The sequence below is a fragment of the Oryctolagus cuniculus genome, chromosome 19, assembly GCF_051225735.1.
Source record: "Oryctolagus cuniculus isolate XC-2025 breed Fujian yellow rabbit chromosome 19, ASM5122573v1, whole genome shotgun sequence".
NCBI classification, from domain to species: domain Eukaryota; kingdom Metazoa; phylum Chordata; class Mammalia; order Lagomorpha; family Leporidae; genus Oryctolagus; species Oryctolagus cuniculus.
Genome location: NC_142885.1, coordinates 70,144,055 through 70,158,843, shown reverse-complemented (window position 1 = coordinate 70,158,843; position 14,789 = coordinate 70,144,055). Strand labels below are relative to the sequence as shown.

The window sequence follows — 14,789 nt, the reverse complement described above, 5'->3', positions numbered from 1 at the left end:
TTTCCCAGGCCATAGCAGAGAGCTGGACTGGAAGAGGAGCAGCCAGGACTAGTACCGGCGCCCATATGGGATACGCACCCATATGGGATACCGGTGCCACAGGCGGAGGATTAACCTACTGCTCCATGGCGCTAGCCCCTGGTCTACTTCTGATCTAGCTCTCTGCTATGGCCTGGTAAAGCAAAAGTAGATGGTCCAAGTCCTTGGGCCCCTGCATTCACATGGGAGACCTGGAAGAAGCTCCAGGCTCTTGGCTTTGGATCGCCCAGCTCTGGCTGTTGTGGCCATCTGGGGAGTGAACCAGCAGATGATAGACCTCTCTCTCCCTCTCTTTCTGCTTCTCTGTAACTCTTTCAAATAAATGAAAAGTCTAAAAAGAGGAAATGTACTTCTAGAAATTTTTAGTAACGCCATTACAAAATGGAAGTCATCAAAGTCACTGAGCAGCAGAGAGCAGCACTGGAGGCAGGCGAGCACCAGTGGCAGTGCTGTTGGACCGTGTTGTGGTGACCGTGTCCTGCTGTTGTCCTGGTCGTCTCCTCACTGTCTTGTGTTAGTCCCTTAGGACCAGGGTCACTGTGTGGAAACGGAGTGTCTGAGGCAGGGCATCTCCATTGCATGTGACTTGATGATCGTGAGAAAGCCGCTCCCTGGAAGTCAGCCGTTCTCTGTCCCTGTCAGAAGTCCTGCGTCTGTGTCCCCAATCCCTGCTACACTGTTTTCTTCATTTTCTCATTGCCGGTTTGATGGGCTGTCATATTTTAATTTGCATTTCTTTGGTTCTTTGTGTGGTCGAATGACTTCAGTTGTTTTTGGTTCTTGGTTTGGTTTCTTGTCTCTCAGGAGTCTCCTTTTTGGTAGCATCGTTCAGGGTCCTGACTAGCTCCAAATGCAGCCATGCCCCCCCCCCCCTTTAAAAAAAAAGATTTGTCTGTCTGTCTACCTACCTATCTACCTATTTATTTATTTATTTTTGAAAGAATACAAAAAGATTTCCCATCCACTGGTTCACTCCTCATATGGTAGCAACATCCAGCTCTAGGCCAGGCCAAAGCCATGAGCTTCATTCGGTTCTCTCATGTGGGTGGTAGGGGCCCAGACACTTGGGCCATCCCCCGTTGCTTTTCCCAGACCATTAACAGGGAACTGGATCGGAAGTAGAGCAGCTGGGACAAAAGTTGGGCCCATATGGGATGCCGGCATCGTAGGTGGCAGCTTTACCTGCTACCCCACAGCGCCATGTCCACTGGTGGTCTTTACATGAAAATGGTTTACTGAAGGGAGCATTTACAGGCCTGGGTCTTTGCAGTGGGTTTGTGAGCATCCCTCGTCCCAACCCTTGGGAGCAGGCGGGACAGGCAGTACAGGGTGCCCATGGCTGCTGTGTAGAGGCCTGGGCAGCCTGTGCTGTTGGGCTGCTCCATCCATCAGGCTGTGTGGCAGCTGATAGATTTATTGGGGCCGTGGGCTGACATGGGTATTAGATTTATTGGGGCCGTGGGCTGACATGGGTATGTCCAAGGATGAGGGGGTCCAGAGGGTCTTGGCCCTCAATCTTGTGTCTCCTGGGAACTGTGGGGCCCTTGTGTAGCGTAAGTCAGGACTGGAGGCAGCATACCTGGGGGAGACTTTTTGGGTGCGGTGCCTGAGTCTTGCTCCCTTTGTGGGCTTGTAGTTCCTGAGGGTCATCTCTGGCCAGCGGCTGTTGCTAGTATGTCTGTGGCCTGTAGTGTGAGTTTTGAAGCACAAGTCTTAACAGACACGCCTTTGTCCTTTGCTCCATCCTGGCTGACGATAGGGGAGTGTGGTGAGCTGTGCGGCAGGCACGTGACAGGTGGGAAGGGCCAGGAAGGAGGAGCACAGTGCACAGGGCCAGGCAGGTGTCCTTGAGCAGAGGCCCTTGGAGGCAGCCACTGTGGGTGACCAACTGAGCGGAGAGGCCCGGCCCAGCTGTGTTGAGGCCATGTCTGTGGGACCACTGCGGGTGACCAGCTGAGCGGAGAGGTCTGGCCCAGCTGTGTTGAGGCCATGTCTGTGGGACCACTGCGGGTGACCAGCTGAGCGGAGAGGTCTGGCCCAGCTGTGTTGAGGCCATGTCTGTGGGACCACTGCGGGTGACCAGCTGAGCGGAGAGGTCTGGCCCAGCTGTGTTGAGGCCATGTCTGTGGGATGAGCCAGCGCCGGGCTGCTCTGCTGGTCCGGGAGGGCATCTCTGAGCGTGACCGTCTGTCCCCTCTGCTGGCCCGGGAGGGCATCTCTGAGCGTGACCTGTCCCTCTCTCCTCAGCCAGGGCCAACTCGTTCGTGGGAACGGCGCAGTATGTCTCTCCAGAGCTGCTCACGGAGAAGTCGGCCTGCAAAAGGTAACCAGCTCCGTCCGATACGAACCTCTCTCTTCTCCAGCATGCCTCGGGAGTTTTTGCATAAGAGAGAAATATTTGAAGGAGTAACTTTGGGGGCTTTTAAAATAGCCATGCATACTTTGTAAGAAGTTAGCGTTTTGCTTTTACCCTGTTTCCCTCTGACACACATGCTTGTTACTTCATTGTTGTATTTTATACTTCCTGGGTTGGTGGTTGCCTGTTGGTTACAGATTTGATCCTCTTCTTTAGTGGGGAGGAGTGTTTCTGCCATGTGCACGGAGCTGGGCCCCTCTGCCTGCTATGGGTCGCAGGGCAGAATTGGCTGGGCTGTAGGCACGGAGCTGGGCCCCTCTGCCTGCTATGGGTCGCAGGGCAGAATTGGCTGGGCTGTAGGCACGGAGCTGGGCCCCTCTGCCTGCTATGGGTCGCAGGGCAGAATTGGCTGGGCTGTAGGCACGGAGCTGGGCCCCTCTGCCTGCTATGGGTCGCAGGGCAGAATTGGCTGGGCTGTAGGGCTGTGGCAGCTGCAGCATCATGGGCTCTGCAGAATGGGAGAGGAACCTGGGGGCGGGAGGGGGGAGTGTCAGGCAAGGCTGAGTCAGCCCTGGGGAGGCCTGGGGAGGCTCTAGGTCTGCGGCTCTTGGAGAGAGACAGCTGTGCCTTGGTGTTGGTCCCAGTGGAGAAAATCAGAAGTGCTGGGTTGGGGTGGGGGTTGCAGGGGCTGGTGCTGGCCCAGGAGTGGGTTCTGTTTGTGAAATCAGAGGTTGGGAGACTGGAGGAGGGGTTAGTCCTTGGGGCATCTGAGGAGTACAAGAAGGAAGCTTGTTAAGTCCATGGCCAGGTGTGGGGAGAGGTAGAAGGGACTGTGTTGGGTGCATGTGATGCAGGAGAGGGACAAAAAGGTGATATTCGGATGTGGAATTAAAAAATGTGGGGAGCCGGGGTCAGCACTGTGGCCTAAGGGGTAAAGCTGCCACCTACAGTGCCAGCATCCCATCTGGCTGCCGGTTCATGTCCTGGCTGCCCCGCATCTGATCTAGCTCCTTGCCCATGTGTTTGGGAAAGCACAGAGGATGGCCCAAGTGTTTGGGCCCCTGCCACCCACACGGGAGATGCGGATGAAGCTCCTGCCTTTGGCCTGCTCCAGTCTTGGCCACTGTGGCAATTTGGAGGGTGAACCAGCAGATGGAGGATCTCTCTGTTTCTCTCTCCCTCTCTCTCTGACTTTTAAATAAATAGATCAAAAAAAAAAAAGTAAAGGTGTGGGGAGCACCTCCAGGATGACAGAGCCTGGCAGAAGGGATGACTTGGGCTCTTGTCCTGCGCCTGCTTCACCCAGCCTCTTGACCCATGGGCACCCTCTCCTGAGCTGACAGGGCCCACACGAGTCCCATGCTGTCAGCATCCTGCTCTGCCAGGTCCTCGCGTGTAATGGGCCACCTTGGAGTGAGTGAGAGAGTGTTTCTGGGTACAGTGGCTCGTTTTCACGCCTGAAAGCTTCAAAAAGAACCCAGGGGCAGGGAGCCCTGGGCAGAGACCTGGGGGCAGGACAACAGAGAATGCACAGCTGGGCTTGATGGCCTGAGCAGTCTCCGGGCTTTTAAATGTTTATTTTATTTTGATATTTGAATGGCAGGCAGACAGGGTAAGGCAGATCTTCTAGCGCTGGTTCACTCCCCAAATGGCCGCAATGACTGGAGTTGGGCCTGGGTGAAGGTAGGAGACTAGAGTTCTGTCCGGGTCTCCCTTGGGGCTGACAGGGGCCCAACCACTTGGGCAGTCTTCCACTGCCTTCCCAGAGCCAGCCCACTAGCCAGGAACAAGATCAGAAGCGGAACAGCTGGAACTTGAACTGGCTGTCATGTGGGATGCAGCATTGCAGGCCGTGGTATAACCCCACACATCACAGTGCTGACCCCTGGTTTTTAATTTTTAATCATATGATATTCATTTAGATACTTGAGCATTTTCTTCTTCTGATTTTCAAGACTTCATAATTGGCTGGTATACAGTGTGTTGGGTCAAGCTGCTACCTGTCATGCCGGCATCCCATGTGGACGCCAGTTCTTGTCTTGGCACACCACTTCTGATCCAGCTCCCTGCTAATGGCGTAGGAAAGCAGCCGAAGGTGACCCAAGTGCTGGGGCCCTGCCACGCACACAGGCGACCCAGAGGAAGCTCGTGCTTCCTGGCTTTAGCCTGGCCCAGCACTGGCCATCTGGTGAGTGAACTAGCATATGGGAGATCTGTCTCTTCCCCTTCCTCTAACTCTTTTGAATAAAGAAATACCTTAAAAAAAAAAGAATTCTTAGAAAATGAATCTCCATACTCATTCAGCAATTAGAGACATTTTGGTAGATTTGCTTCTGGTCATTTTGTTCCCTCCATTTTCTGTATTTTTAAGTAATTTTTATGCAGTTTTTGATTTTGAATCTGGCCATTGGCATTATATGATGAATATTTTCCCATGTGATTGAGATTATCAGCTATATGATTTTCTTTTCTTTTTTTTAAGATTTATTTATTTGAAAGGCAGAGTAACAGAGAAATGGAAGGAGAAAGAAAAAGAGATCTTTCATCTGCTGATGTACTCCCCACACGTCTGGGCCTGGGCCAGGCTGAAGCCTGAAGCCTGGAGCCTGGAATTCCGTCTGGGTCTACCCTGTGGGTGGCAGGGGCCTAAGCACTGGGAACATCTTTCCCTGCTTTCCCAGACACGATAACAAGGAGTAGATCAGAGCAGTTGGAAGTCAGATTGGCACTCCAGTATGGGATGCCGGCATTGCAGGTTTGGCGTAACCCATAGTGCCACCAACAACGCCTCTCATTGAATTGTTCCTTGCTGTTGGACACTGAGCAGCTTTCGTTTATCCCCCACGTGCCAGTGCATCTGTGCCAGCAGGCTGGGTGTTGCGGGAGAAGGGCTCTCTGCCCTGGCGCCTGGATACTGGGAAAAGGCTGGGGCTACCCTGAGTTTCAAGAGCTGACACAGCTTCTGACTGGGCACTTAGAGAATGCTCTGCACCTAGTGATTCCCGCACTTCTCCCCCGTTACCGTGTGAGATCATCTCTGGTACGTGTGTGTGGTGGAAATGCGGAGCACTGGGAGGCTGCCCCAGGTCCCTTCTGCCCGAATTCCCAGTCCTAGAGACGCTGTGGCCGCCATTGCCACCCACCGCCCCACCCCAGAGCAGAGGCTCTTTCTCTTGGCTTGTGTCCTTATCAGCGAGATGGAAACAGGAGTGGCGTCCACTCCTCACATCCCTGCTGCCTCCCAGGATACATTACTCGGAAGCTGGGTGGGAAGTGTGCATTAGCCGGGACTAGAACCAAAACCGATATGGGACGTGGTGACGCAGGTGGTGGCGTAACCTGCTGTGCCACAAGGCCTGCACCACAGTCTGCTGCAGCTGCTACCAGGCCTTGCAGGTGCTGGTGACCTGCGGAATGAGGGCATAGCCTTCCCCAGGATGCCGGACACTGTGCCGGTTTGTTGTTTGAGGAGTGGTTTTCCCACACCCTATGATTCATCTTCCAGAACCTGTGTTGGCAGCCCCTGAGCCCTGCGTAATCCCTGATGCTCAGAGGGAGGGGCCGGGAATGCAGGGAAACTCACAGCACAGATGTACCCATAAAGCCATCTCAGCCATGTCTGTCTCTCAGCAGGTGCTCTGAGCCTGGCACTGAGGGTAAAGAGGGGGAGTGGGAGTGAGTGAGTGTGAGAGGGAGAGCCACTGATGGTGGGTGAGGGTCTGCGGCAGCTGAAAGGAAATCCTGTATACCTAGCCACGTTCTGGAAGTGACTCACAGAAATCGATGAATGTGTTATATTTTAAAATAGATAACAGCAGTGTTTACAGAGGAGGAGCGGGTTTTTACACAGCTGAGGGTGGTCCTCCTCGTCCTGGGTGCTCTGGCACCTTCTAGAAGGGAGCCTGGCATGGTCAGGAGAGAATCTGACTTCAGTCTGAACTGTTCCAACTGCTATGGGTGGGGCAAGCCCGCCCTCCAACCCGCCTACCCCTTTTTGCCTCTCCCTCCCCCATTCCTCTCTCTTCCCCCTCTGCCTCCACAGAAGGGAAGGTGCTGTTCTGTCAGGTTCCCCCTGGAAACCACGTTAGGTCCTGTCTGTAACCTCCCATCCCATGCCTGATCGCAGCAGCCCAGCTCTTTACCTTCATGGACGTTTTCACACACCTTGGAGGCCATGGGACTTGGAGGGCAGTGGACGACCAGCCCTGGCCAGGTCCCCAGCTGACCCTAAAGGATGGAAGCAGTTTGGAGGCTACAGTTTGGGGTGCAGATGGAGGGAAGGGAACGTGAGCTGACTTGCTGCGTACATGTTACCAATGCCGTTTTTCTGTTTTTTCCCTACCTTAAAGTTCAGACCTTTGGGCTCTGGGATGCATAATATACCAGCTCGTGGCAGGACTACCACCGTTCCGAGCCGGGTAAGGAGATAGCCATCCCCAGGCTCCAGGCCTGGCACACGCACTGGCCACTGCTGTGCTGACTGTCCCTGCTGGAGTAGTGGGCTGTGGCTGGGCGCTGGGTGCTCCGGGGAGAGTGCTTGCAGCATGGTGAGGCGTGTGGGCTCCGCTCGAAATAACTGCTCTGTTTCTTTTTGAATTTCACAGAAATGAATATCTTATATTTCAGAAGATCATTAAATTGGAATATGACTTTCCAGAAAAATTCTTCCCTAAGGCAAGAGACCTTGTGGAAAAACTTTTGGTAAATATTTTGAGTTTTCTTCCAGAAGAGTGATCCGGGGCACACCTGAGCCCCACCAGCTCTGTGTACTAACGTGCTTTAGGATTGGTGGTGACTGTGACAGGCCCATCTTGCATTCTGTTTAATTCTAAGTCCCTTTCACTTCCCAACTCTCTGACTCTTGACTTTATTTTTTCTGAATTTGACTTTTGGTGAGGCTTTAACAGATTTAATATAGTTCCCGGATACAGACTATAATGATGCACCCCCCCCCGACTTCTGACTTCAGTAAGATGGATTGTTGTGTTGTGTGCGCTTGGTCCTTAGCATCGTAAGTGGCACCTGGAGTCACTGATGCCAGTAACTTGGGGTTTATCGAGGTGCCAGTGGCTCTGGACCCAGATCTGTGGAGGTCAGTTTTTGTTTTCAAAGACTTACTCGCTTACGTGGAAAGTGGACAACCAGAGGGAGAGAAGGAATAGACAGGGAGGCCTTCTGTCCATTGCTCACTCCCCAGAGGAGCTGGCCGGGCTAAAACCAGGAGCCAGGTACTCCATCCGCGTCTCCCAAGTGGTAGGGACTCAAGCACTTGGGCCTTCTTCCCTTGCCGTCTTAGGTGGATTAGCAGAGAGCTGGATCAGGAGCAGAGCAGCAGGGACTCGAACTGGCACTCTGGTATGGGATACCTGCATTGTGGATGGTGGCCTAATCTGTAGTGCTCATTTTTTCTTTCCTTCCTTCCTTCCTTCCTTCCTTCCTTCCTTCCTTCCTTCCTTCCTTCCTTCCTGAGTGGACAGTGAGAGAGAGAGAGACAGAGAGAGAAAGGTCTTCCTTTGCCGTTGGTTCACCCTCCAATGGCTGCCACACCGTGCTGATCCGAAGGCAGGAGCCAGGTGCTTCTCCTGGTCTCCCATGTGGGTGCAGAGCCCAAGCACTTGGGCCATCCTCTACTGCACTCCCTGGCCACAGCAGAGAGCTGGCCTCTGTAATTCTTTCAAATACGAAAATTAATCTTTAAAGAAAAAATGAGGCCCGCGCCCTGGCTCAACAGGCTAATTCTCGACCTGCGGCGCCGGCACACCGGGTTCTAGTCCCAGTCGGGGTGCCGGATTCTGTCCCGGTTGCCCCTCTTCCAGGCCAGCTCTCTGCTGTGGCCTGGGAGTGCAGTGGAGGATGGCCCAAGTGCTTGGGCCCTGCACCCCATGGGAGACCAGGAGAAGCACCTGGCTCCTGGCTTTGGATCAGCGCGGTGCACCAGCCGCAGCGCGCCGGCCATTGGAGGGTGAACCAATGGCAAAGGAAGATCTTTCTCTCTGTCTCTCTCTCTCACAGTCCACTCTGCCTGTAAAAAAAAAAAAAAAAAAAAAAAAAAAGAATTACAGAGAGATAGAAGAGGAGAGAGAGATCTCCATCTTGGGTTCACTCCCCAAATGGCCACAGTCGCCAGTGCTGGGCCACGGCTAAGCAGGGCTGGAACTTGATCTGGGTCTCTCGTGTGGGTGGCAGGAAGCACTTGGGCCTCTTCTGCTGCCTTCTCGGGTGTCTTAGCAAGAAGCTGGATTGGAAGTGGAGCAGCTGAGATTTGAACCAACATAGCAGGATGGCATACAAACGGTGCAAGCATTGGTTTAACCCACTATGCCACAGTGCTGACCCCTCTTTTTTTTTTTTTTTTTTTTTTAAAGATTTATTTACTTATTTGAAACACAGAGTACAGGAGAGACAGTGACAATGTCAATTTTAAGCAGAATAGGGGCTGGTATCGTGAAGTAGCAGGGTGAGCTGCCGCCTGTGATGCTGGCATCCCATATGAGTGTCTGTTCAAGTCTCGGCTTGATTTGCTGTTAGTCATTGTATTTTGAGATTGAGTTGGTATTTACCTGTGGGAGGAAAGGGTGGAGATGAGAGAGATGTGGAGCCCCAGGGTGGGCTTGGGGACAGCCATGGTGCTCTACTGTCTCTGGGAGAGAGTGAAGATTGAAGAGAGTTATTCAGAAAGGAATTTGGGAATCAGAATTACGTTTTAACCCTGATAGTGACTTTGTCTTGACTATTGCTTAAGGTTTTAGATGCCACAAAGCGGTTAGGCTGTGAAGAGATGGAAGGGTATGGCCCTCTCAAAGCTCATCCATTCTTCGAGTCCATCACGTGGGAGAATCTGCACCAGCAGACGCCTCCGAAGCTCACGGCCTACCTACCGGCCATGTCTGAGGATGACGAGGACTGCTATGGCAATGTAAGTGGCTCCTGTGGGGCACAGCCTTGTGGGGAGTTGTGTTTGAGCAAGACGCCTGCCTGCCGCCCCCAGTCTCTGCAGTCAGTGGGAATGGGGTGCGTCTGAGCCCGTGGTAGGGTAGACACCTTGCTGTATCACACAGTAGCTTCCAGCGGTCTTTGAAGGGTCAGTTCAGCCTTCTGCCCTCAGCAGAGGGTAGTGTGCTGAGTTTTCACCCTGGGGGATCGGACTGAAGCTGGCTGCTGGACGGGGGTCAGGCCAGTGGAATATTGCCTGCACCCACAGCTGGGCATGGCACAGTGCCGGCTGCCTCTACTCAGGGCTTTGCCAGTGTGTGTCCTGAGATCCTCCCAATCGCCACGGAGCTCTCCATTTGGTCTTTTTTTTTGACCGGCATAGTGGACAGTGAGAGAGAGACAGAGAGAAAGGTCTTCCTTTGCTGTTGGTTCACCCTCCAATGGCTGCCGTGGCTGGCGCGCTGCGGCTGTCGCACCGCGCTGATCCAAAGGCAGGAGCCAGGTGCTTCTCCTGGTCTCCCATGGGGTGCAGGGCCCAAGCACTTGGGCCATCCTCCGCTGCACTCCCTGGCCACAGCAGAGAGCTGGCCTGGAAGAGGGGCAACCAGGACAGAATCCGGCGCCCCGACTGGGACTAGAACCCGGTGTGCCGGCGCCGCAGGTGGAGGATTAGCCTAGTGAGCCGCGGCACCGGCCTCTGCCACGGAGCTCTCGAAGAGCGTCCCAGAGTGCTGCTGCTCGGGACGTCTGGACGCGTGATGTTGGAGGGCGCCCGCTGCTCCGTCACCTCCAGGCTCAGGGGGCCGAGGCCTGTAGGGCCCTGCGCTGAAGCACACCACTCCAGGACACTGGCGCTCCTCCGTCCTCCACTGCAGCCCCCCAAAGCACATGTGCTGTGGAAACTGTGTGTCGTCAGTGTGAATCTGTTCTGGTAGACTTCGGTCGTGTGGCCGTGTGTGGAGTTCACTGTAGCTGATGGAATAATTCTAGAGAGCGTTTGAAAATCTGCCAAAGCCAAGCTAAAATTGCTGGTTTCAGCTCTTGCAGAATAGGGTTTCTTTTCTTTTCTGTTCTGTTCTGTTCTTTTCTTTTTTAGATTTTATTTATTTATTTGAGAGGTAGAGTTTGTCAGTGAAAGGGAGAGGCAGAAAGATCTTCCTTCCATTGGTTCACTCCCCAGATGGCTGCAACGGCCAGAGCTGTGCCCATCCGAAGCCAGGAGCCAAGTGTTTCCTCCAGGTCTCCACAGAGGCCCAAGGACTTGGGCCATCTTCTACTGCTTTCCCAGGCCATAGCAGAGAGCTGTATTGGAAGAGGAGCAGCTGGGGCTAGACCTGGTGCCCATATGGGATGCTGGCGCCGCAGGTGGAGGGTTAACCCACTGTGCCACGGTGCCAGCCCCAGAGCAGGGTTTCTTATATCTCCGACCTGCAGTCTGGCACGGCCTCTGTCCTCTGTGCACAGTGCCCTTTGTGTCCAGACTCAGAGAGCTGGACCTGGAGAGCATCTTCCCCGCTCGGAGCTATCTTGATGCTCACCTGATGTTACCCTTATACGGCAGCTGGAGCCTGTGGGCCCCACTGGATCTTGTCATCCCTGCAAAAGGGTCACTGGGACTGGCAGGTGCATCTTGGTCTTTGGGTTCCGTGCCCTGTACCTAGTCACTCTGCAGCTGAGCTCTGAGAGAGCGCAGTGGGCTCAGGGGCTGGGAGTCTGTCTTTGTGGAGCAAGTGTGTGGGAATTCGCAGACTCCCACCCACGCCGAGCCTCCCTGCAGGCTTGTCTAAACGCCTGGCCTCACTGACTTCAGTCGCCCTCTGGAATCAGACTCCCCATGTTGCTGGCTTGCTGTTAGTTAGGTGGTTTGTGCTCAGCGTGTGGGCACGGTGGAAAATCTCTGGGCAGAGAGCTCCGTGTAGCAGACTTCTCATCGAGACAGGCTGGCAGAAGATGCCACCTTGGAAAGTGTCTCGCTGCGTGGGAGGGGTTGACCGTGCCCTCTGCAGCAGGAAGGAGCTTGGCCTAGCAGGTGAGTGTGAGGAAAGCAGGCACTTCTGTGTCTCCCGGTGTGCTGAGTGTGTGCTCACTACTAGTGTGGCATCTGTCCCTGGACTCGGGCTGGAGCGCCTTGGGGGAAGGGTCAGTGTTGGTCTAGGAGAATGGAATGTTTCCTCTCTGCACTGTGGAAACCTTGCTCCAGCCTCGGGCTCCGTCAGACCCACACCCCGCCTGGCCTTGGTGTGACCTGAGTGCCACTGAGGGAGGGCACAAGGAGCAGGACAGAGTGCAGGGAGCTTTCCAGGTGGAGGGGTGGTTAGCAGGACAGTGGCTATGGCTGTGAGGGAGGGAGGTGGCCCTGCGTGGTCCTGAAGTTAGCACTGACTGATGGGATGTGACCTTGGGCCAATTTCTCAGCCTCAGTTTCCCCGTGTTAGAAATGGAGACAGTAGTGACAGCCACTTCGGTGGCTTTGCAAGCCAGGGCCTGTGCAGACAGTCTTATGCCAGCAGAGCATAAGTACTCTCTGGCAGCAGAGAGTGGCTGGGGACTGTCTGGAGTTTCTGCCGGTGGGAACAGCAAGGTAGAGCAGACTGGGGCTGGGCAGCGTGAGCTGTTGGGGGACCTGTATGGGTGAGGCTGGCCTTGCTGGAGTACAGCAGCTAGGACAGGTGCACTGTATTCTCATCTCCGCCTTTGCTAGTGGCATCTTGTCTTCTCCTTTGTCCCTGGCTCTGGCAAGGCTCAGGCTTGGGGCCTGCACCTGTCCAGGAGTCAGTGCTGGTGGTTCTTCAACCCTGTTGCCTGCCAGCAGTCCCAAAGTGACTGGCACATCTATAAGATTCCATTTTCTTTTTCGTTAAGGTTTGTCTTACTTATTTGACAGGCATAGTGACTTAGAGAGAGGGAGAATTCCATCAGGGTCTCCCACGTGGGTGCAGGGGCTCAAGGACTCAGGCACCCTCTACTGCTTTCCCAGGAGCATCAGCAGGGAGCTGGATCGGAAGTGGAGCAGCCGGGACTCGAACCCAGTGCGGCTTACCCTGCTGCACCACAGCACTGGCCCTGAGCGATTGCATTTTCTGTGTCCATGCTGGTTTGCAGTTTTCTTGAGTATAACAGGCAACTTGTGTTCATATCAAGTCCGGTCTTTGCTGAGATAAGAAGGAAGACTTTTTTCAAACTTGACTACAGGTGATAACTTTGGGATTCATAGTGCTGGCCGGCGCCGTGGCTCAATAGGCCAATTCTCCACCTTGCGGTACCGGCACCCCGGGTTCTAGTCCCAGTCGGGGCGCCGGATTCTGTCCCGGTTGCCCCTCTTCCAGGCCAGCTCTCTGCTGTGGCCAGGGAGTGCAGTGGAGGATGGCCCAAGTGCTTGGGCCCTGCACCCCATGGGAGACCAGGAGAAGCACCTGGTTCCTGGCTTCGGATCAGCACGGTGCTCCGGCCGCGGCGGCCTTTGGAGGGTGAACCAACGGCAAAAGGAAGACCTTTCTCTCTGTCTCTCTCTCTCACTGTCCACTCTGCCTGTCTAAAAAAAAAAAAAAAAAAAAGATTCGTAGTGCCTCCCATAGAGTCAGGAGCGGGGGCTGCAGGACCCATAGCTCACTCATGCCAAGTGTGATTGTCCTGCTGGCCTGGCCTGAGCTGTGGTCATCCCTCTGCACTGACACATTGGACACGCTCTGGTCGCTTCTCTCTCTAGCAAGTCCCACTCCATGGGAGCAGCATGAGGACTTGCAAGACTGGCAGGTCTCATGCTACTCTTGTCCTGTTGGTGCCACACTTACTGAGGGTCCTAGGCCCCCTCTGGGAGTGAAAACTGGAGCTTAGCTCCTCTTTTGCCCCTCTTTCCACTGGAAAGGGGCCTAGACTAGGCAGGACCCAGGCCTGCCTCAGTTTGGTGGCCAGATACCCAGAGGAGCGGGGTCAGAGCGGCCCCACCCTCCCCAGGGAGAAATAGCATGAGCACCCTGGGTGTGTGAGGGCAGGGGGAGGAGTGTGTGTGTGGCCTGTGGAGGCACAGTGTGTGGGGCAGGGGGAGGAGTGTGTGTGTGGCCTGTGGAGGCACAGTGTGGGGCAGTGGGAGGAGTGTGTGTGTGGCCTGTGGAGGCACAGTGTGGGGCAGGGGGAGGAGTGTGTGTGTGGCCTGTGGAGGCACAGTGTGGGGCAGGGGGAGGAGTGTGTGTGTGGCCTGTGGAGGCACAGTGTGGGGCAGGGGGAGGAGTGTGTGTGTGGCCTGTGGAGGCACAGTGTGGGGCAGGGGGAGGAGTGTGTGTGTGGCCTGTGGAGGCACAGTGTGGGGCAGGGGGAGGAGTGTGTGTGTGGCCTGTGGAGGCACAGTGTGGGGCAGGGGGAGGAGTGTGTGTGCCTGTGGAGGCACAGTGTGGGGCAGGGGGAGGAGTGTGTGTGTGGCCTGTGGAGGCACAGTGTGGGGCAGTGGGAGGAGTGTGTGTGTGGCCTGTGGAGGCACAGTGTGGGGCAGGGGGAGGAGTGTGTGTGCCTGTGGAGGCACAGTGTGGGGCAGGGGGAGGAGTGTGTGTGTGGCCTGTGGAGGCACAGTGTGGGGCAGGGGGAGGAGTGTGTGTGCCTGTGGAGGCACAGTGTGGGGCTGGGGGAGGAGTGTGTGTGTGGCCTGTGGAGGCACAGTGTGGGGCAGGGGGAGGAGTGTGTGTGTGGCCTGTGGAGGCACAGTGTGGGGCAGGGGGAGGAGTGTGTGTGTGGCCTGTGGAGGCACAGTGTGGGGCAGTGGGAGGAGTGTGTGTGTGGCCTGTGGAGGCACAGTGTGTGGGCAGGGGGAGGAGTGTGTGTGTGGCCTGTGGAGGCACAGTGTGGGGGCAGGGGGAGGAGTGTGTGTGTGGCCTGTGGAGGCACAGTGTGGGGGCAGGGAGAGCAGTGTGTGTGTGGCCTGTGGAGGCACAGTGTGGGGCAGGGGGAGGAGTGTGTGTGTGGCCTGTGGAGGCACAGTGTGGGGCAGTGGGAGGAGTGTGTGTGGCCTGTGGAGGCACAGTGTGTGGGCAGGGAGAGCAGTGTGTGTGTGGCCTGTGGAGGCACAGTGTGGGGCAGGGGGAGGAGTGTGTGTGCCTGTGGAGGCACAGTGTGGGGCAGGGGGAGGAGTGTGTGTGTGGCCTGTGGAGGCACAGTGTGGGGCAGGGGGAGGAGTGTGTGTGTGGCCTGTGGAGGCACAGTGTGGGGGCAGGGGGAGAGTGTGTGTGTGGCCTGTGGAGGCACAGTGTGGGGCAGGGGGAGGAGTGTGTGTGCCTGTGGAGGCACAGTGTGGGGCAGGGGGAGCAGTGTGTGTGTGGCCTGTGGAGGCACAGTGTGGGGCAGGGGGAGGAGTGTGTGTGTGGCCTGTGGAGGCACAGTGTGGGGCAGGGGGAGGAGTGTGCCTGTGGCTCACATCGAGGTGCTCTGTGCTCTCTCTCACATCGAGGTGCTCTGTGCTCTCTCTCACATCGAG

At 55.5% G+C, this 14,789-nt stretch overlaps 1 protein-coding gene across 2 annotated transcripts in view; it reads left to right on the top strand.

The window, feature by feature from the left end:
• Positions 1 to 14,789, top strand: part of PDPK1 (3-phosphoinositide dependent protein kinase 1) — an 88,121-nt gene that overhangs the window by 56,949 nt on the left and 16,383 nt on the right. For both annotated transcript variants that reach the window (XM_051836225.3, XM_089321418.1), the window contains 4 exons: positions 2,287 to 2,362; positions 6,745 to 6,813; positions 7,000 to 7,096; positions 9,138 to 9,311. In XM_051836225.3, the coding sequence (XP_051692185.2) occupies positions 2,287 to 2,362; positions 6,745 to 6,813; positions 7,000 to 7,096; positions 9,138 to 9,311 (416 nt within the window). The remainder of the gene's footprint in view (positions 1 to 2,286; positions 2,363 to 6,744; positions 6,814 to 6,999; positions 7,097 to 9,137; positions 9,312 to 14,789) is intronic.